Here is a 21,849-nt window from a genome sequence, read left to right on the forward strand (position 1 = left end):
GTGTGGCAGAGTTGGAGCACAGAGGAAGGGGGGGTTGACCTACCTATCTGTACCCACATCAGGGTCTTTCTGTCTTAAGGGAGGGCAACAGACAATCCTGGGTTGGGCTCATGGGGGAAACCAGGGTCTCGGTTGGCCACCGAAGTGACGTTCTAAGAAGATTAAGCTTGCGGTTAATTAGCTCGATTAAGGCGATGCAAAAGGAGATTGGAGCGCCTTTTAATTAGCCACTAACGAGATTTTAAACGGGCCAGCGGAGAGGTGGCCTCCTGCCGACAAACTTAACAAGGGGGGAGAGAGAGATGATACTGTCGTCCTGTTCGGCATTGAAGGGTGGGTCGAGGTTAGCTAACACTGTCTGACATAAAAGTCCTTTGGTGATGGCACTGTCTGTGTTACTTGTAGTGAGCGATTAAGCTTTGGTGAAGTTAGGCTTCCAGCACCAGTGATGTGTTTATCTAGTGTTGCATTTCTGTTGTAGAGAATCTCACACCATCTACTCTTTAAAGATGGGAAAATGCAGTCCCCTAACCTTTAGAAGAAACTGTGACCCTTTCAATCGCTGACCGTGAATTTAGGCTTGGCCTGTAAAAATATGACCAATTTTCCTGCTGCGGCTCTGCCTGTGGTGCACATGTGGCCCGTAATAGTGTGCACCCTTTTGAAGCCAACTTTAGAGGAGGAGGACTAACAATACTCCATTAAGAGAAGCCAGAGTCTGGCGTTAACGACGGCCTGAGGCCTAGGGCTCTGAAGCACAGACCTTATTAAAATATCTGCAGCACTCAATGGAGCCTCTGTATCACTGTTATTAACTCTCCCTCCATGCCTTTTCTCTCTCCATTCCTCTTTTAATTGTTTATAAATCTAATGCCATCAAAAAAGATGACAGGGATCAACAGAGCAGAGAGGAGGGGAGACAGTAGTTCTCTTTCTCTTTGCCTGCTCCCTCATCTGTTTCTGCTCCTTCACCTTCTTGCACCTCCTCATCGACCCCCCCCCCCCCCCCCCCCCCCCCCCCCGCTCCCTCGCTTCATCTGCTCCACTTCACTCTAAGTTGTAGCACAGTTTTATTAAAACTCCCAAGGTGGCCTCTCTATCGGCAGCATTGATCAGCACAGAGGGTAAGGTTGTTCATGGGAAGGGGCTTTAGCCTGTCAACAGATGGGCAAAAACATGCAAAACACATTTTCATGAATGATAACACACAAAACAAGGATTTATCACACACCTCGATACATTACTCCACACACACATGCTAAAGTCAAACACCAAAGCAGATTTCAGTCACTTACTCCAAGTGTTTGCCAATGTCTGCAGCATCAACCACATACATGCAAGCAACATCTGTGTTTGCATGCCGCTTAGATTTTCTTCCTTTCATGAAGCATATTCGCAAAATGTCCTTCCACATCTGTGGGATTGTGTTGCATGCAGCCCTTGGTCTAAATACTATACATATTTGTTAAAAACTCCTTAAGATAATGTATATTAAATACCAGAATTATGAGGTATAAAGTGTAAGGCTCATATGCCTGTTGGTTTAGCTAGTTTGAACAGAGCAGTAAAACCGCATGAAATCCAATCTTCCCAGATCAGATTTAAACCGCATTTGTAGGTGGTTTGAAAGCACAGTGCAGTACAATCACTCAGATTGGATTTCAAGTTCATGTTTTTCACACAGTGACATCTCAGTGCAACATGAGAAATAGGAACCAACAAGCAAGAGAGATATGTAGATATTTCTGAGGTCTCCTGAGAGTTTCACATTCTTTCTGTGATATAAATCAATTTTTGATTTTAAACGATGGCACACTTGATTATTTTAATGCCTGTTGTTATAGTTTATTAACATAATAGTAAATCTGATCTGCTTTTTGTAAATTACTACGTGGTAGTCATACCAGACCAGAGCAGACATGTGCTCTATGAACACACGCTACCTTGCCCCACCAGCTGCAGCACCAGCATCTGCCACCTAAGCCTCCAGCCAGTCTCTCCACACTCATAAAAGTGTCCCATCCCCACTCCCCCACCATCCTTGCACACAACTCATCTCCATGTGGAGAAGAGGAGATGGGAGAAGAGAGGAGGAGAGGTGGAGAAATTGAGAGGTGGTGCTCAGCGGGGGCATTAGGGGGTGAGGTTGGCCGGCAGAGGCAGTGGAGTCACGACCTTAACCCTCTCTCTCTCTCTGTTTCTCTTTCTCCCTCCCCTCTCCCTCTCCCCCATATAGGGTATCCCAGCCCTTGCTTGACCGCTGTGTGCCAGACTATACCACTTTCACCACTGTGGGAGACTGGCTGGATGCCATCAAGATGAGCCGCTACCGTGACAACTTCGTCAATGCCGGATTTGCTTCCTTTGACCTGGTGGCCCAGATGACAGCAGAGTGAGTGGAGAGGGAGTGGATTCTACTAATAAGCCCTAACATGATTGAAAGTCAAATTAATGTTCTACAGATTGACCTTGAGGGGAAAAAATAGTCTCATAGATAAATTAAACATAAGATATGGAAAATTGTGCTCGTAGCAGGATCAGAGATCAAAAACTCGGAACAGATGCAACACATGAAAAAATAAAGTACATTTTACTATATCTGTAAATTTAGCAGAGATTTCATAACGGAGATAAATTGTTTCTCGAAGACACCGAGTAAGCCTTTTACTGTGATGTGTTTTATATTATTTTACTACAATAGTTACTACTATTAACTATTGTAAAGTATGAGAAATACAAGTTTTCAAGATTTCTAGCTGTACAATTGCCAACAGAGATGAGAGAGAATGTAAAACAAAACAAAAAACTACAATCTCTAGGTGACCTTGACAAGTGACACACTTTTTGCCGTTTTACAAACTGGAAATGATGTAATGGCAGTCACGGAAATTTCAGGCCACTGATGATCAAATAAATGAATTGTGATTATAATAGATAAATAAATCATCCTCATTAGCGGATAATAGGTAGTGGAGGTGGGGGTAATTTGTTTCAATTTGGTCAGGCTGACAGGTGTGGTGTACTGTGGCTCACTGTTGCCCTTAATGGCCAGTAATTCCTCTAATGGTTCCCATTTATTATCATTTCATCCTCCATCGCTGCGCTGATGGCAAAATATGAAAAAACACCATTTGTTTGTCTGAAATTGCAGTGATGCACCCTTATTTGGCTTTGGAGGAGATGGATGTGTGTGTGCGAGTGTGTTTGTGTGTGTGTGTGTGTGTGTGTGTGTGTGTGCGTGTGTGCGTGTACTTGCATGTGCCGTATTGGTGTGTGTATTTGTTCATGCTGGATAGGGCCACAAAGTCATTGAGACAAGCAGATTGTAGGGTCTCGGTGTGTAATATTAGATTATCCAGCATTTGTGTGTGTGTGTGTGGTGTGTGTATCAGTGTGACTGAGCGGAGAGGACGCAGACTGTGGCAGAGTCCCAGCAGTCAGCTAATCGCTGCCCCAGACGCCGTCAGCGCTCTCTTCAGCTATCAACTGGGGAAATCAAACAAGCGAGCGGAAAAGAGAGATATTTTTGTACTATTTCTGTTAAACTAACATGGCTATGATGATTAGATTATGCTGTTGGACTAATGATGGCTGAAGCAGATGCGTTCTCTGTGGCCTTTCTATGGGTGTAGTAATGTCAACTCCATGTCAACATTTTCACAGTTTCCCAATGTAACTTTAACCTAAGGTTAAGGCCCTTTACTTACTCTAAAGATCACACTGCTGGTAGACTATGTAGGTCGTTAGCTGCCATTTCTCATCTTATTTGCTGTAGAATGTAAGTAATATTACATTTACAAGTATTTTACTAACACACATATGATGAAAAAATACAAACTAATTAATCTTTGTTATATTGCACACAAAGAACCTTCTGCTTCCCTGCTACTATAGCCAAGTGTCAGACCGATGCATACGCTGTGAAGTCTGCCAGCTGCCGAACAGTAGCTACGTTTGCTCTTTAATCATTAACTATCACATTAGGGCTCTTTGACTCCCCTCCAGTTGCCCACCTGCTAGGTGACAGAAGTATGCTGCATTAAGACTAACATTCGCTATAGTTGGATGAGTCCCTATTTTGTTGACATACCCTTTGGAAGCCATTTCATGGGTGATTGCCAAGGTGCTTGCTTATCCATGTTCCAACCTGGTAGAGTGTGTGTTTACTCGTGGGTGAAAAGTGAAATTTACACTTTAACTTAAGACATGTGATGTTTGTCTGCTTTTATTTGATTCTTTTTATGACTGAGCCACCTGTTCTTATTTTCCACTCCTTTTTCTTCTTACTCCACAGAGACTTGCTGCGGATAGGGGTGACGTTGGCTGGCCATCAGAAGAAGATTCTTGGTAGCATTCAGGACATGAGACTACAAATGAACCAAACACTTCCTGTCCAGGTGTGAGAGACAGGACACACAGACCCGTGCAGTCAAAGGACAGCCAGACAGGAAAAGGGGGGAGGAACTGTGCCAGAGAGAGCCACTGGAAAACCCTAGCTGCCTGACCCATCTCTGCCAATTAGTCGCTATGGAACTGGCTTGCAGTGCCTCTGATTTTTTTTTCTTTTTTTTCTTTTAGTAAAACTTCCAATTCCCGTTCCCGCTTTTTTTGTTATTTGCCATATGTTTCATTTTCCATCCAATCAGAATTTTTGTGACTGAGGAGAGTTAACCCCCTTATATCCCATTCGTGCCTCACCATCTCTGGTGACATTTACGTGCATGTGTGTTTTAGTGAGGTTGGCCTTAGCCCTGTATACAAAATATCACACTCTGATCCTCATGCAAAAGCCCCCGCTCAACCCCGCTCTGATGGGTGTAATGCATAGAATGAACACCCTGACATAAAAAAAATCTTCACATACAAAACAAAAAAAAAACAGACTCACAGCAGATCATTCTTTCCCTGATAGAAGTTGTTTTACAGTGCATGTGTGTTGTTCTTCATCTTCATATTGAAGGTGTTTTATCTAATAGGGCACTAGCTGAAGAAGGGTGAGGTGAAGGAGGAGGAAATGTAATGGGCTGAGGTCAAAGGTCAAGAGGATGACAAAGGTCGAAAAAGGTCAAAGGAGTTCAGTTAAATTCTTGGACGCTTCAGCTGCTGGATCCTCAAGAGGCCACCGGATGATCTCTTCAGTTTGTCCTGAAGTGAGATAGGACAGTTTCACATCTTGGGATTACATGCTCATTAACTGTTTTTAAACATATAATTGTTTCTTTTTTTTTTTTTTTGTTCACACAATTTTTTTTTCCCCATTTTCATTTTTGGCTTTCCTACACAGTTCTGGAAGTTTTTGGTTTCAGAATGGCCCGGTTGATCCTAAGGACCCCAAATGGACACTTTTTGTGATTGGGGGAGACAAGGACTGTGGCAACATTATGGGAAGACCACTTGGCCTTGTTGTGTGCATTTCTGTATGTGTGTGTTTGTGTGAGTGTGTGCATAAGTGTGCCTGGATGTATGGGTCTGTCAAGTTGCACACAAATATACTGTACAAAACAGCTTCCGCTATTTGCCACCGTGGAGAATTAACGCATGAACTGAACTGCGACAAGGAGCAAATATATTTGAAACCGTTACACTATATTCTGTGGACAGCTGTTAAACATTCTTTTTTTATTGAATCCAAAAAAAATGAACTTAGGACACAGACACACACACACACACACATAAACACACACATATATATATAACATTATATATATATGCACTGTGCAGAAACTAAGAGAAACCATGATGGACACCTTGCTTTCTACTTACTATTATCTGGAGTTAGAAATAATCAAAATTCTTGTTTTAATTTCGTGAAATCCTGCCCTATGTATTTATTTGTACCTTGCCCTCCAAGACCAACCCTCCAACAAAACCCAGATGGACTATAGGCCATGTGGGATAGTGGACTTTGGAACAATCAGAAGGAGCAGAAACTCCAGGAGGATTCACCTAATAAATTGATGATTATTAAACAAAGGAAATTGCATACAAATTGGATATTGTATTTTTGTTGTTGTTCTAAACAGCCTGTACATGTTTTGTAACAAAAATATAATAACAAAAGAAAAATTTGTTTTGACAAAATGGAAGTGTTGTTGTCAAATGTTTCAGAGAGTGATTCAGAGTGAGATTAACAGAAAGCAAAGGAGGGAAAGAGAGATGGTGGGAAATCAGGAGGGAGAGAGAAAGAGATGAACTACAACCTTGGTTCTAACACGTCGCCCTGTTTCTCTCTGTCCATTGTTAAGTATGTGTGTCTGTGTAGGTGTGTTCAAGTTTGTGTGTGCCGCTTGAACTGGATATTGAGCTTCCGCGATCCATTCTCATACTCAACATAAAGAGCATTTGTGAAGCACTGAGCTGTTACTAATTATCTTCCAGATACATTATTTTCAATTCAAAACATCTTACAAATGACTCCAATGCACCTCTGTGGTTTAACAATGCTTTAATTCTAGTTATTTCGCCGCTACTCCAACAGTGGCATCCTCCCAACCAATTGCATATTGGACAAGTAAGTAGTCATTAGGGGAGAAGGTCCAGAGATGATGCACCTCACTGCTAATTAAGTCAATCTCCCCGGAAGCAGAGCTCCATCAGAGGATCTGCATTTTGCCTCTCTGCAACAGGATCCTCATTATTGAATCGAGAGCTGTCAGAAGAGAAACCTATTGGTCTTTGCTGTCAGGTCAATTAATACAGCAGCCAATCTGGCATTGCAAAGATATGAGCACGCAGTGAGCGCAGACATATGGTGAGCTGACCTACGATTATCTCTCTTCATTTCCTGTCTGGGCTGCAATCATCCTGCCTCAGCTCAGGCTGCTGCACAGCACAGTGCAAGATCAACAGCAGTGGCAAGCAGACGGCCAAAATCGGCTGGACCTTCTCATCCTAAATGGCAGCAGCTGCATCACGGAGACCTAACGCTTTGCGCCTCTCACAGAGCGAACATAGTTTGAAGATAGTTCATTAATGAATGAGACGGCATTGCTGGTGTGATATTCCAGTCTTCACTGACTGTGATTACATTGCCTTAGTCAACCTGGTTCCTGTAAAGCCATGTGTATGTGCAGCAGAAGAGATATTTTTGTTTCTCTTGCTGTTGGTTGGAGACAGCAGAGCTAGAGAGAGACAGGCAGACAACCAAGCTCCTTTTTACAGCTGTCTACATTTTAAAAATATGTGGTGGAAAGTGATTTATTTAGACTTTTACAGGATGTTTTGTGTTAGTTTCAGTTTAAGTCAGATTTTGGAAGATTTCTCTGTCTGCAGCTCTTTGTCATGCATGTGATTTTATAAAAAGCCGATTAGAAACCTGGTTACATGTATACATGACAGAGAAATTGGCTACCTGGGAAAAGAAGGCTTTTCTAATCCCCGTCCTGATTATAGAAACAGGTTTCCTGTTTACATGACAGTAGAGAATCAGCTTACTCCAGAAAGTCGTCTTCTACCAGGTTACTTAAGAGGATGTAAACATACTGAATGTTTGGAATAAAGCTGATCAATGCAATATGTGAATACTATTAGTTAAGTGTCTAGGTAATGTAATGTTAGTGGCCGTGCAATGTGTTTTTCCATTCTATTTTTGTCAGCTTTTCTTAAGTCCCTTCAAAAGCCATGGAAAATATTATGCAAAACAACAATGTGTTCCCTATTTTATATTGTTTCATCCTTTTCCACATCCAGATGTTTTCTCTAGCCCTAGTACATTGTAAAGGGCTCACTAACCTGTAACACTTGTAGTACACAATCATGTAGTAATTTAACAGTTGTGTACTCAAACCACACAGGAAATAAGTCTCATCTCATCTCATTTTTGAATTGTTTTCTTCAAAGTGTCACTTTTGATTTCTGATATGATGGCTCAAAATCAAAAGCCCTGCTATCAATAACTTTTGCTAACACGATGAGGAAATACTCGAAGCGCCTGTTAGATGAGCATACGTGTTTTCTGAGAATTCCGTTTCTCTTCAAAACAAAACAGCATTTTGATTGAAAATGATACAGAGAAGATGCCAGCAGGACATAATGCAAACAGGAGCTACTTTCACTTAAAGGATCCCAAAAGGATCCCTCTTCTTCCATGCAGCTCAGTCATTCCAAACAAGACACAGTTGATGAGCATAAAAACAGAGGAGGAGGCCATATTGAGGCTAAACACAATCAGATGGAAGACATCCCCACTGATAAAAAATGGCAGCGCTTTGGAGCTTGCATGAACTAATGATGAGGTGCACATGGTGCGCTGGGGTCTGGAGTTGTGTTCACCAAAGTCAACCAGCCATGAGTGATGAGCTCCACTGGCACTGCCGCACATCTTAGAATGATTAAACTGCCACCACATCAACTGCAAACAATTAATCTTTAAGTGGATTTTTCACACATTCACAGAGTGTTTAATATTTAACATTCACAGAGAGGAAAAGCATTCGCTCTCATGTGTTTTTTGGTTCCTGTCTCTCACTGCACATTGCTGAAATGAAGATGGACTGTTGTGTTTGTGTGTGCGAGAGTGAGTGTGGAATAAAAGGACTACCATTTTATACAGAAACAGTTTGATCAGCAGAGCTAGGCTTTGTCAGATGTGGTAATCTCTTTGTGTGCCAATAGGATTTAAACTATCCCTACATTCCTTCCAACTTTCTTTCCTTATTGTACCTCCTCCATAGATCATCAATCCTCCCTGAACACCATTCACTTACAACTCTCTGACATTCTTTTCTTCGGTTGTCTGTTTTCAAATATTATACAGAGCTCTGTCTTTCTTTTGCCTTCTGACAAGGTCATTGCACATCTGTCTTGGTCATTTTTGAAATCCCCCTTTTCATTCAAAGAAGCAAGATGTTTCAGGCACTGCTGTACATGTATAATGGACTTGAAGAGAGGGCGGAATAAAGTACAGAGAAATGCAATTGTTAATAACTCTTTCAAAAGCATTGAGATGTATTTAATGGTGCAGGCATACGCAACAAATTACAAAAAAAAAAAAAATGATGATGCATTCTTGTAGAAATATTTTTAAAAGACCCTTTTGCAATTAAATTATTTAAGAAATGTGACCTGATCTCCTGACTGAGTCATTGTGTCATCCTTGATTCATCCATGTTGACTTGAAGTAAATTGTTTCTCCATGAGATACCACGCCAACTCATAATCATACACATGTTCTCGAGTGAAATTACTGCCCAAGACAAACACATTCAATGTCACTGCTTATCATTTATGGCCATCTCCTACGCGTACAATCTTTACCAGAACTTCATGTAGTTTCTCAGCAGTTTACTAAGTTTTTATTGCTAAAGTAGCACCAAAGTGGCAGAATTAACCTTGCATATTTTTCCTAATGTGCCCTGTGTACAGGAGGAAGTGTTCATTTTTTTAAATCAACGCTCCGGGATGTGATAGGTTTGTTTCATACAGGTTTAAGCTACATTATTTCCATCGCCTTGGAAAAGCTTGAGGACATGTAGTGTAGCACCGTTTATAAAATTATTTTTGTAATGCTGTCTTTAATCTTTATAGCTGCAGGCACCTGAGGAATGGATATTGATCTTTGGAAGACGTTACCCTGAGTTCATCTATTTATTACTGAAGTGTCTGCTACGACTTAAATGCCACTTTTAGTAGCAGAATTAAGCTGTGAAAAGCTTATATTACACACCCATCTAGAGTAACACCGACACATACAGTACATTTTTTTTTGTATTGTTCAGATATCATTTATAAGAAATTACTATTGCAATGGGGTCAATTTTTGCAAAAGTATGCAACATATGTTGTCACAATCAATCCAAAATTTTGAAATCAGAATTTTCCAAAATCAGACAGAGCTACATTATGTCAGTAACTTGCAACACTAAAGCTCCCCATATTGCCTTTCAAACCTACTAATTAATATGAGCTCCACTCATTTCTGCAGGCACTGAGCCAACAGTCTTGTTTCCCAGTAAAAAAAGAAAAAGATGCTCAGATCATAGATTCTACCTCATCCGCCCCTCGCCCTGTCCCCTGGCTCCCCTCTTCTCCCTTTCCTTGTCCAATTAAATGCAGAGCCTTGGATCTGGTGGTCTCGGATTCTGGGTAGAGCAGATATTTTCGAGACGCTCCCCCCCTAGATGCACTCATTGAAGTTTCAACAGAGGATTATGTAGGTTCTTTTTTTGTGTGTCAGCAGGCAGAATAAATTTCATCTCAGATCTCCCCTAAATTTTACAGCTTCTCATTCTACTGTGCTAATATCTATGAATCTATATATATATATATATATATATATATATATATATATATATATATATATATATATATATATATATATATATATATATATATATATATATATATATATATATATATATATGAACTCGTTTGGGGATGAATTGAAAGCCCAGCAGCATTTCACGTACACATAATCTGCATTTTCTTTTTATTTTATCGTTTGGTGCGATAATCAGCTGCTATTTTTCCATCGTGGCATCACATTGGACAGAGGACACTTTAAGGCCCCTTGTGAAAAAAAAAAGGAAATTAGCCACAACTCTGTGTACAGGGAGGTTTGAGTTGTTTTGACTAGTTCAGATAGGGGGTGATGCTTCGTTGCCTGATATCTAGTATAATCTGTCAGTTTAAAGTTAAATACGGACCAGTGCCAAGATGAACTAGAGCTCGTTCCAACAGCTATTGACATAGTTTCACATCACTCCAAGCTGGAGAATAATAATTAATTGAAGGCCTGTTTTACGGAAATATGTCATATAACACTAGGGGGAATTATTGAGACGTCAATAAAGATTAATTTCTTATGCCTGTTTGGTCAGTAAGGCAGCATTAGCATAAGTATCGCAGTGCATTAGCATGTATTAGCCACATGTCGGTCAGGAAGAGAATCAATGCAAAAAATGATCACACAGCTATAGAAAAATAATCCTCGTCCTTACACTCTCCTCTCCCACTCCTTCCCCCCCTTTCAAAGCCAAACTTTATATCTCTTTATTCTCTCTTATTCATTACAGACTATCCCTCACTCACCCCCTCTTCAGAGCTCCCCTCTAACACCCCCACGCTGTCTACTTTTTCATCCTCTCCCATCTTTCCTGCCATAATCCCTCTCTTTCACTTTAGCTTGGCTCAGCTAATTGGTCACGTCTGTACTGTGACATAGGGACCTGACATAATTGCTGGACAAATAGTGAAGCGTTTAGCTTCGGACCTGTCTCAGCTAAGCTGTGCACAGACACCAGCCGACTGGAAAGCCTAATTACCACTCCAACCCCACAACTTGCTAATTGGCAAACACTTCCAACAAAGTATTTGCCTATGTGTGTGTGCCTGTGTGTGTGTGTGTATTTGCACTTTTGTTTACTTTCGTTAGCTTAGGCGGAAAGAAAACTACAAAAAAGAAATATATTAAAAAGACATCAGATATGCATGAAATGAACCATCAGAGATTGGCCTACAAGTTTCATCAGTGTGATTAATGTTGCCCACATTTTATTTCCGATGGTCATCTTGAAAGTGTCAGTTTCAGTGTATCGTGTCCCACATTTCCTACTGCTGTTGTATTATTTCGTTGCCCGTCATTACAATGTTAATTAGGTTTTTGATTGATTTGCGTAGCTGTGTTCAGACCTTCTACACACAAAAGTTTTTTTTACACCACGTCATCTTTTTAAAAAGACACATGCACCGACTTACAGGCGAGATTAAAATTATTATATGAGAGATTTGTGAGAGGTCTGAATAATTTATTTCATTTATATTGATTATGACCCTCTAATTTCTGTTTCATGCTTTATTTGTATTGCCCTATTGAGCCAACTGCTAACTACAAATTAATACATTAAGATATAAAACTAGCACTTTTTTTTTTTTTTTTTTTTTTACAGTCTGTAACTAATTCACGGCATTTCTGCTAATAGTTTTATGTCCAAGCACATTATCTTGTCTAGACTATGTTGAATCTCCTAACATTTGCAGATGATAGCTTCCATTGAAAGGAACATCACAAAGGATTATCCTATTGAAAACCCCCTGAAATATTTGAACCACCCGCTCACATCACCCCCTTCCCCATAAAGGGGACCCAGCCTGTTCTGCCCCAGAACAAGCATCCTATTGTTGGAGGTTTGGGTGCAGCTGCATGGTTTTCCTGTCTGATGGGTCAAGTTGACTGCCAGGGAAACCGTATTTGACAGGACTGCGTCTAGAGACCATGGGGTGACCTGAAGTTCACGGTCAAAACTGGACAATTGGTGGGAATCTGTCACATGTGAGAGGTAAGGCGGCCTTCAGGTACATTGAGGCCATTGAACAAGCACATCAAAAAGCCACCGTGGTTAGATAAGATGTCCTTGTGGCTGCAGTTATCAACACAGGGCTTTAATTTACTGTAAACAGAGAGTAATACTGTGGCCTGCTAGGAAACCACACTGGTGTGGAGCTGCTACTGAGAGGAATAGAGCTCACAATGCAGTGCATGCATGATGCTTGGTGAGATAATGAATTTACTTTCTGCCGGGTCCCTGCTGAGCTCGTGCTTCTTTGTCTTTGTGGGAGGTTTATGCAGTGCAGTGTTTGCAAAAGGCTTCGGGCAAGTTTACTTTACACAGCACTGTTTCCTCACACTAACCAATTGATAAAAAGACGCCTGTATGAAAAAGGTAATCTGTAGCTCTTTGAACTTTATTGATATGGTTTAAACTCCAAACCTTATCATTGTCGTCCACTTGGTGAAGCAAGGCAGTCAAAACAAACATTTAAGATATTTTTTTAAGCAGCTAATTGACCTGCCTGCAGGAAATGGTTGGTGACTACGTGTCTGCCTGGGACCAGTTATTCCCAAGAAGCATTGCACTGAAAGAAAATTAACAATAATCATTCTCAGTTTAGCTGACATAATTATGAAGAAATAACTTCCCAACAAGCACCTGCTGGCCAGTATTTCTTTGATGTGAATAATCCAGCTGCACCATAGATAATCTTGCTCACCAACTAAGGATAATTAATAGATTGTGCTTTGTACTTATGAAAGACCGTTGTGACATTGCCAAGTCTAGGTCATTTTTTCTCTCCATTGGTGTCATCGGTGGGCATGAAGGGAAGGGCCTTGTTCCTGCCTGACATCTCATTAACTGCTCGTCGATATTTATCAGTCTTAATCAGAGCTGTGGCAGGTCCAGTGTGATTACTTCCAGGGTGTGAAAGCAATCACACCTCGTCCTCCCCGCTGTCCTTGATTTACGGAGGGAAAAACAGTCTGCCATGGTTGAGGAAGTTTGAAAGCGCCATGTAAAAAGAAGATGGAATTGAAAAGAGCACATTCCCAGCTTCTGCTTTATTGCCTCTTATTGCAAACACACTGCAGAAAATTAAATACATCAGCATCTAAGTTTTGCAATAATGACTGTGACTATTTGACTAATGACTATTGCTTTCTCTCTTTAAAATTCAGTGTCTTGTATTAATGAGGGGGTTAGAAAACATTTTTCGATTGTACTCAGAATGGACAGTTTCACCTGAACAAGACATTTAAAGTACAGTACCTGTTTTGTCGTTGAATTCAACACTTTGTCTGCCTAATTTAAAAAGGCTTATCTCTGTTATGACATAGGGACATTTTTCAGTGGCTCAGATGGTATCACTATACAGTGTCGAAGATCAGTGCCCAAAACGTTGTTCACATTAATGAATTATGGAACTTTTTTTGCAGCATGTTAATATAGCAAGCACCTACATTTTAGCGTGTATTCACCCGACCTGTCTTTGTGACAACAAGATATTACAGAAAGAACTCATTTTTAATTCAACATTTTAAAACACAGTGTAGGAGGGCCTCATTTGAATTAAATTATCCAAACATGAAAAATTAGAGGATAAGAATTACTACATTGGCAATTTGAGATTGTTTAGACATGTTTTTCTGTGGGAAACCTGCGTTGAAGTCGATGACAGGCTGATTTATTTATTTCCCTGTAAGTGCGGGAAGTGAACTGTTTCGATCACAAAATATCCAAATATGTAGACCAAAACAGTAAGTAAGTAAGTACTGCTGTCTTGTAGCCAGTAGTAGTGGAAAACTAATCACCAACACAACCCACAGAATAAACAAGAGGCAACACTGCACTGCAAAGATGAAAGAAACATAGACATCTAATGGTGGAGGAAAGACAGGCAGAAGGAATAAAACACTATTGTTAAGCTCACATCGATTATTTGTGAGTGGAAAAATATTTTATTTTAAATGTTATAATTTTATTAAAGAATTTATGTCGTGGAAAGTAAGAGCTTATACACTGAAATAAAACATTTTATAGGATTAGGAAACATGATGTAGGATGAAACTTAATCAGATTAAAAGGGACAAATTTTTTTGTCCACATAGTCATTTTTGTCTGCTGTCAGGTGTCCAGTCTTACCCCTTGACCTCAATAAGGACCTTAACCAGGCCAAAGTGAAGCAGTCTAATGTCAGGTGACAGGCAGACAAAGGTGAGGCAGTGGGGGGTGTTGGATAATGTGCTAACATTCTTGTGGGTTTCGCAGCTGTGTGGGTTCGAAGGACACTGAGGTGTTTTTATGTGGAACCAAGTGTCAACTCATTACAAACTTGGCTTCGCCTCTCTGGACTGCCAATGACCTGTAAACAGTCTGAGTCGCCCAGTTGTCACAAAACAAAGGCGAAGCTTAAAAAAAGTGGCACTTCAGTGTAAAGCAAGCGCAGCAGGAAAGCCAAAGTGCTTCTGTCCAGCAAAATGAGGTGAATCGCGAAAAGTGGGACACTATCCGATTTCAAGAGACTCACCATATTATGCATCTTTTTTTTTTTTGCACTCATGTTTGTTGCTCTCGCTTCACAACGCTACGCTACTCACGTCATCCTCAGCACCAGTCAAAGCGAAGGATTCTGATTGGATAAAACTGACCGATAGATGACCTCGACCGCAGCCAGACACTCGCATCATGGCTGACGGGGTCATATAAAGGCCAGATCGCGATGCATCTTGGGTAAAATGTGCCCACTTTTTTCGGGGAGGGGAGTTGTGAAAGCAGAAATGTAGGACAGCTGGTAAAGCCATCATTCTATTAAACTAGACACAGACTAAAATAATCAGACATTTACGCTCTAAGGATAGTTGTTGCCTCCATGCTACACCAGTGAGCACTGTGCTTAATAGCTGTATTGAGACAAGCCTAAACACACAGTGCTCACATATCACTCATTAACCAAGATTTGCATCAAGCCTAATTTTGCAGAGTGCGCTATCAGGGTGTAAATGGTGTCCAATAAAGAACAATAAAGGGTTTTGATAGAGGCATAGTTAGTGCTGGCAATTACCTCTCATTACATTCTGCATCATTAAAGCCGACATATTAAACACATGGAAAATGTGAAATAAAGGCAATGCTTCGCACATCAAAGGCTGCCCATAAACTCTGCTTCTGTAATAAGATTATAATTTGCTAATTTGTGAAGCAGTGTTATCTATTTCTATGTTGCCAGTGTCAAGAAGAAGAAATTTTTCAGACTACATGGAGAAAATGGCTGGAAGAGCGTTTTAGCAGCACTGATGTCCTGTTTCATGTGTTCGCCCATGCGACCCTTAAGCCCTTTCCCCCTTAATTCAACACTTCTTCCTTCTTTTCCTTTCGGCTGTTCCCTCTCAGGGGTCACCACAGCGAATCATGTGCCTCCATCTAACCCTGTCCTCAGCATCCTCTTCTCTCACACCAACTAACTTCATGTCCTCTCTCATTACATCCATAAATCTCCTCTTTGGTCTTCCTCTAGACCTCCTGCCTGGCAGCTCCAACCTCAGCATCCTTCTACAAATATATTCACAGTCTTTCCTCTGAACATGTCCAAACCTCCTCAATCTGGCCTCTCTGACTTTATTCCTTGATGCAGACCCACCATAATCTTGACTTTATTCTACAATCTTGATTTTATTCTGTAAAGTGCCTGAGATGACTTTGTCGTGAATTGGCGCTATATAAGTAAAGGTGAATTGAACCTCCACCTTGAACTCCTCTGTCACACCTACAACACACCTCACCACGGTCTTACAGCTCTCATACATGTCCTGCACCACTAACATACTTCTCTGCCACTCCAGACTTCCTCATACAATACCACAGCTCCTCTCTCTGCACCCTGTCATACACTTTCTCTGAATCTATTTTCTCTGAAGACACAATGCAACTCCCTCTGACCTTCTCTGTACTTCTCCATCAGCATCTTCAAAGCAAATACTGCATCTGTTTTACTCTTTCTAGGCATGAAACCATATTGCTGCTCACAAATGCTCACCTCTGCCCTTAGCCTATGGCTTCCACTACTCTTTCCCACAATTGTATGGCTCCTCAGCTTTATTCCTCGGTAGTTGCCACAGCTCTGCACATCTGCCAAGTTCTTAAAAATTGGCAGCAGTACACTTCTCCTCCATTACTCGAGCATCCTCTCACTCTCCAAGATCTTGTTAAACAAACTAGTCAGAAACTCTACTGCCACCTCTCCTAGACACTTCCATACCTCCACAGGTATGTCATCAGGACCATTTCCATTCTTCATCCTGTCCTCCTCACTTCACTCTTACTAATCTTTGCCACATCCTGCTTCACACCAGTCACCTCTTCTCCTCTTCGTTCCCTTTCATTTTTCTCATTTATCAACTCTTCAAAGTTCTCCTTTCATCTTCCCATCACACTCCTGGCACCTGTCAATACATTTCCATCTTTATATTTAATCACACTGACCTGCTGCACATCCTTCCCATCTCTATCTCTTTGTCAAAGCCACCTCTCCTTCTATAGTGTCCAACCTAGCTTACAAGTCCTCTTATGCTCTTTGTTTGGCCTTTGCCACCTCTACCTTCACCTTATGCTGCATCTCCCTGTACTCCGGTCTACTCTCTTCAGTCCTCTCAGTGTCCCACTTCTTCTTAACTAACCTCTTTCTCTGTATACACTCCTGAACTTTCTCGTTCCACCACCAAGTCTCCTTGTCCACTCTCTTCTTTCCAGATGACACACCGAGTACCCTCCTACCTGTCTCCCTGATCACATTAGCTGTAGTGGTCCAGTCATCTGGCAGCACCACCTGACCACCCAGAGCCTGTCTCAGCTCCTCCCTGAAAACTACACAACATTCTTCCTTTTCAACTTCCACCACTTCGTCCTCTGCTCTGCCTTTGTCCTCTTCATCTTCCTCACCACCAGAGTCATTTTACACACCACCATCCTGTGTTGTCTGGCTACACTCTCCCCTAACAATACTTTGCAGTCACTGATCTCTTTCAGATTACAAAGTCAACATAAGATGTAGGGCTTCTACCCCCACTCTTATATGTCACCCTATGTTCCTGCCTCTTCTGAAAGAAAGTCTTCACTACAGCCATTTCCATCCTCTATGCAAAGTCTACCACGATCTGTCCTTGTGCGTTCCTGTCCTGAAGACCAAACCTGACCATCACATTCTCATCACCTCTGTTCCCTTCACCTACATGTCCATTGAAATCTGCACCGATCAACACTCTCTCACCTCTGGGGATGCTTTGCATCACCTTATCTAACTCACTGCAGAATTTCTCCTTCTCTTCTAACTCACATTCTACCTGTGGGGCATAACCACTAACAACACTGAACATCACGCCTTCAATTACCAGCTTCAGACTCATCAACCTTGTTAACCAGGGCTCCGACCGATCCGGTATGGAAGTCATTTTCGGTGTGAAAGTCCTGATTGGCATTTTTAATTTGGTATGTGTTTTACGTCAGATGCCCTTCCTGACACAACCCTCTGCATTTATCCAGACTTGGGACTGGGACACTGGGTTGTGTCCACTTACGATTGCATTGAATTCAACACTTGATGGTTACAATGTATTGAAGAGCAATTAAAGACAAGGCCTTAATTACAAAGTCGGTATATTCAGCTATTGTAGCCTTTTGAACAATTGCTGTGGTTTGATTGTTAAAAGGAGTTCAGTATAATTTACAAGCCAGAAAATTAAAATTGCAGGCATGGAAGTTTGATATAATGTGCTCTCCACACAGGTTATAATTTTCCACCTGTCCTAAACGGGAGACCACTGTGAATGTGTGTCTCACTGAAACTATCTGTGGTTATAACTCTTGCTGTTCTTGTTTACTTTCATGTCTTCGCACTTGGCTGCGGTAGTGAGAGTATTTTCAGAGACTGCAGTTTTGCTGTGTGTTGACATATGAACACAATCCTTTCCTTATGGGAGCCGAAGAAAAAAAAAAAAAACAGCTTAGCGGCAGGTTTGAAAAAAATTTCTAGACGTGCTTAACAACAGCAATACAACACACATTCTACCGCACATGCTTCAGTGGTCCCGTGTGATGTGATAAAAGCCACATCACATATGCTGAGAGGCATGGCAGACAGCGGGAAGACATGCACAGGCACAGTCTGATAGCTATAGTATCACGTCTCCCGGCACATTATGTACCACAGTTGAAAAGAAGCAAAATGAGCTCAATAAGACAAGTGCAACTTTATTAAGATTATTTATTCCTTACAAATAAAATTAAACTTAACATTACAAAGTCATTAATATGGGAAGTGTATCAAATTTCTTATTTTCCCTTTGATATAATTTTTCTACAGTATTCAGTATTGGCTCGGACTAAATATATGACATTTTTAGAAGTGATTATGACAAGCTACATGAAAATGAAAGTAAACATCCACCTCTGGAGTCTTTCAAAAGGGTTTAATGGAGCAACTGATTGAGTTAATTATTAATATAATTTTGTCGTACTTTACTGTTATAGCCAGTTCAAGCAGCTTTTTATAAGTTTGTAAGTTCAATGAAAATTCTCAAAATATCATTTACAGTTAATTGATTGCAATGATCTGCAGAGGTGCCAAAATGTTTTCATCATTTGAAAGACTTAAAGAATACATTTTTTCTACGTGTATTAATTTGGACAAGTAAATATTTCTTAGGAGATTACCTATTTTTCTACACTTTGCTGATGTAAAGAACCTCAAATTGCCATTGCATATGAAAAATGCCATCTAAATAAAATTGACTTGACTTCTTGGTAATTCACTCCTCTTTTAGCACTTAAGGGGTCACATCTCCTTGCTTAAGAGATGAAAAATAGCAATGACAGGGAGGTGTTGAGAGGCAAACATTTTGTACACCTTCTTGTTTAGACTTTTTAAATTGGTTTGAGCTGCCGACCCCTCTGGTCAAAAGCTCAGTTTTCTCACTGTTAACTTACCACTGTGTGCAGTTGAGATAATGTGGATGTGGGTACTGGCTAAGCTTATTTTTCCTCAGGACATACGCTCTCTCACTACACTGGTGATTATTGCCTCTGCCAGGGAACATTCTCCACATGCTCACATACAGTCCACACATAAACAGTATTCAAAGAGATGTAACCCACACACACACACACGCACACACACACACGCACACATTATATGTAGCAAAGTTGCTAGAGTAGTCAATTCACCTTAACACACACTGATGTTTCTCCCAATGGATTTTGAGTCAGCAGAGGGACATTATATTGATCTGATGATAGTGGAGAAGTGGTGATTATGGTAATATGTCTTTGTTATTGCATATAGAAAATAAAAAAGCAATAAAGGGAGCTCTAATTTCTCACCACTCTCTTTTTTTGTCAACCCTTCTTTGATCTCCCACGCCTCATTCAACTGTTGGATTCGTTTTAATCCTCATCACCATCTGCCCCCTGCTCGAAGGGTCGAATAGAGGTCATGTTTGCTAAAATTGGGTTCAGCTCTTGTGAGAAATTATAAAACATACAATGCCATGCTGTCCTTCCAGGAATCATATTTTTCTTCCTCCTCTGCTTTTACTGCAGGCACAAAGTCATGACTGGGGAAATTATTTGTGTGCAATCAGTGTAGTTCATAAGAAACAATGTTCTAATACTTTACATTCAATCCTCTCATTTTAGTCACCTGAATGCTTCCTACATTTATTGTTGCTATCTACTAATATTGTATTTGCACACAATTAACAATTTCTGTGCACTTTTATTGTGCAGCCTACTTGGAGTAAAGCTATAAATATGATGACCACACCTATTTATATGGCTTGCTGAATGTAGCATGAAATAAATATTCCCAGGTGTCTTATTTCAACATGCTTCAGTTCAATGCCACATTACATATATACAGTGACAGCATCAATTTGATGTGGAGAGTGCATGACCAAACAGAGAGATACATCAGAATATTTCCATCCTCACCACTGACACATACACAGCAACTTAATGTAATTTGTATTTATTCCTTGAGTAACAAGTCTTTACCACATGAAAGCTAAAAGGCCTTTAACTTGCACTAAGCAGTAAATATGAGCCTAGACTATTATCCTCTGTCCTGAAATGTAAGAAGCTTTTTGCAGAGGACTGAAATGTGGCAGCCACGTACACGCACAATGCAGAAGTGAGAAGACTGCCAACTATGATGAATAGCTTTCAATCAGGCCACAAAATGGGTTCACACACCTCTTGGAAAGGCTTTAGTCAGGTAATTGCTGTTCAGAAGAAAGGCTACTCGGATTACTTAGAAGAAAATTCATTACAATCTGATGGGGTTCATTAGTAAAAAAAAAAAAAAATCTCGTAAAAAATAGAACATCTTTTCCAACGCACTTGTAATGACAAAAGACACTTTATGACTTATCAATATTTGTAATGATTAACGATCGGTGACAGTAAAAATGTATTTGAAATTTGTCGAGGTTAGTGAGGACTCTGCTGACTGAGTTATAGTATCTTTTAGGTTTATTACACTATTGCACAAAGTAATAGTAACCTTTATTACTCATTACTGTCATTTTTAACCCAGCTAACTCTGAATTGAAGAAAACTGAGTGAGCAATTTGGCAAAATATGCATATTAATGTGGTGTGATATATATATAATCTTTCCTAATGATATATAACAGGTTTGGCTTGCATGAAATACCAGCGTGTGCACCTTTTATCCTGATGACAAAAAGAAAATCCATCAAAAGAAAATTGAAAATACCACCCACACATCAAGGATCACAGCAAAGTGATTGTCCGAGTCTCTGTAAAGTGCAAGACGATATAAATTACATATAGACAGTCTAAACATAACTGACAATATCCAAACAGCTCCTGTCAATTCTCAGAGCAAAGCTTCAACAAGTATCTGCACCTGTTATCTCACCTATGTTGTATTTGGTTGCAAAATGGGGAGAAACTGCACTCCAAAAACAACTCTCTCACCTTTGCTTGCCTCCCCTGCGGGTGAGTATCAGTGAGTGAGCACAATTTAACTTGTCCCGAGCCAATTAACCCGATAAGGACATATTTGCCAACTGGCAATATGGGAGGGAGGAAATTCCAATTCGTCTCCATTTAGCACATAAAGCTTGCCCAGATATGCCACACACAGCGTCACTGTGCAAGTATGCTTTGCCTTGTCCTGAGCCAGTCAACCTGCTTTTGAACATGAAAACGGAGCCACATCATCTCCGTGACTCCAACTAGTAATCAAAAAACACTCAACCTCACCATAAAGGTAATTAAATTTCAGTTATACAAACATCATGTAATTCAGCTGATTTAATTGCCAGGGAGGCAATAGAAAGAGCTGGGCACACCCTTGTCATAAATTAAAAACAATGTATAGTTGGGATATGAGGGAGTGATGCTAAAATGGGGAATTTATAAAAATAAATAACATATCCAACCCAACTCCAACTGGTATACATAGAGTTTTATTTGCTAAGCAGTACCATCAAAAGCAGTCCTGGATGTACAGTAATGTGTTACATTTACACTCTATTCTATGACCACTACGTTACCAATTC

At 40.5% G+C, this 21,849-nt stretch overlaps 1 protein-coding gene across 13 annotated transcripts in view; it reads left to right on the forward strand.

Moving 5' to 3' along the window:
* LOC137131634 (ephrin type-B receptor 3-like) overlaps positions 1-9,062 on the forward strand; it is a 59,666-nt gene extending 50,604 nt beyond the window's left edge. For 10 of the 13 annotated variants that reach the window (XM_067513151.1, XM_067513155.1, XM_067513156.1 and 7 more), the window contains exons 15-16: positions 2,237-2,392; positions 4,295-9,062. In XM_067513151.1, the coding sequence (XP_067369252.1) occupies positions 2,237-2,392; positions 4,295-4,403 (265 nt within the window). In that variant the 3' untranslated portion in view covers positions 4,404-9,062. The remainder of the gene's footprint in view (positions 1-2,236; positions 2,393-4,294) is intronic. The other 3 variants (XM_067513162.1, XM_067513163.1, XM_067513164.1) reach the window with 1 other exon arrangement.
* The last annotated feature ends 12,787 nt before the right edge of the window (positions 9,063-21,849 follow it).

The sequence above is a fragment of the Channa argus genome, chromosome 8 (genome assembly GCF_033026475.1).
Source record: "Channa argus isolate prfri chromosome 8, Channa argus male v1.0, whole genome shotgun sequence".
Taxonomy (NCBI): Eukaryota; Metazoa; Chordata; class Actinopteri; order Anabantiformes; family Channidae; genus Channa; species Channa argus.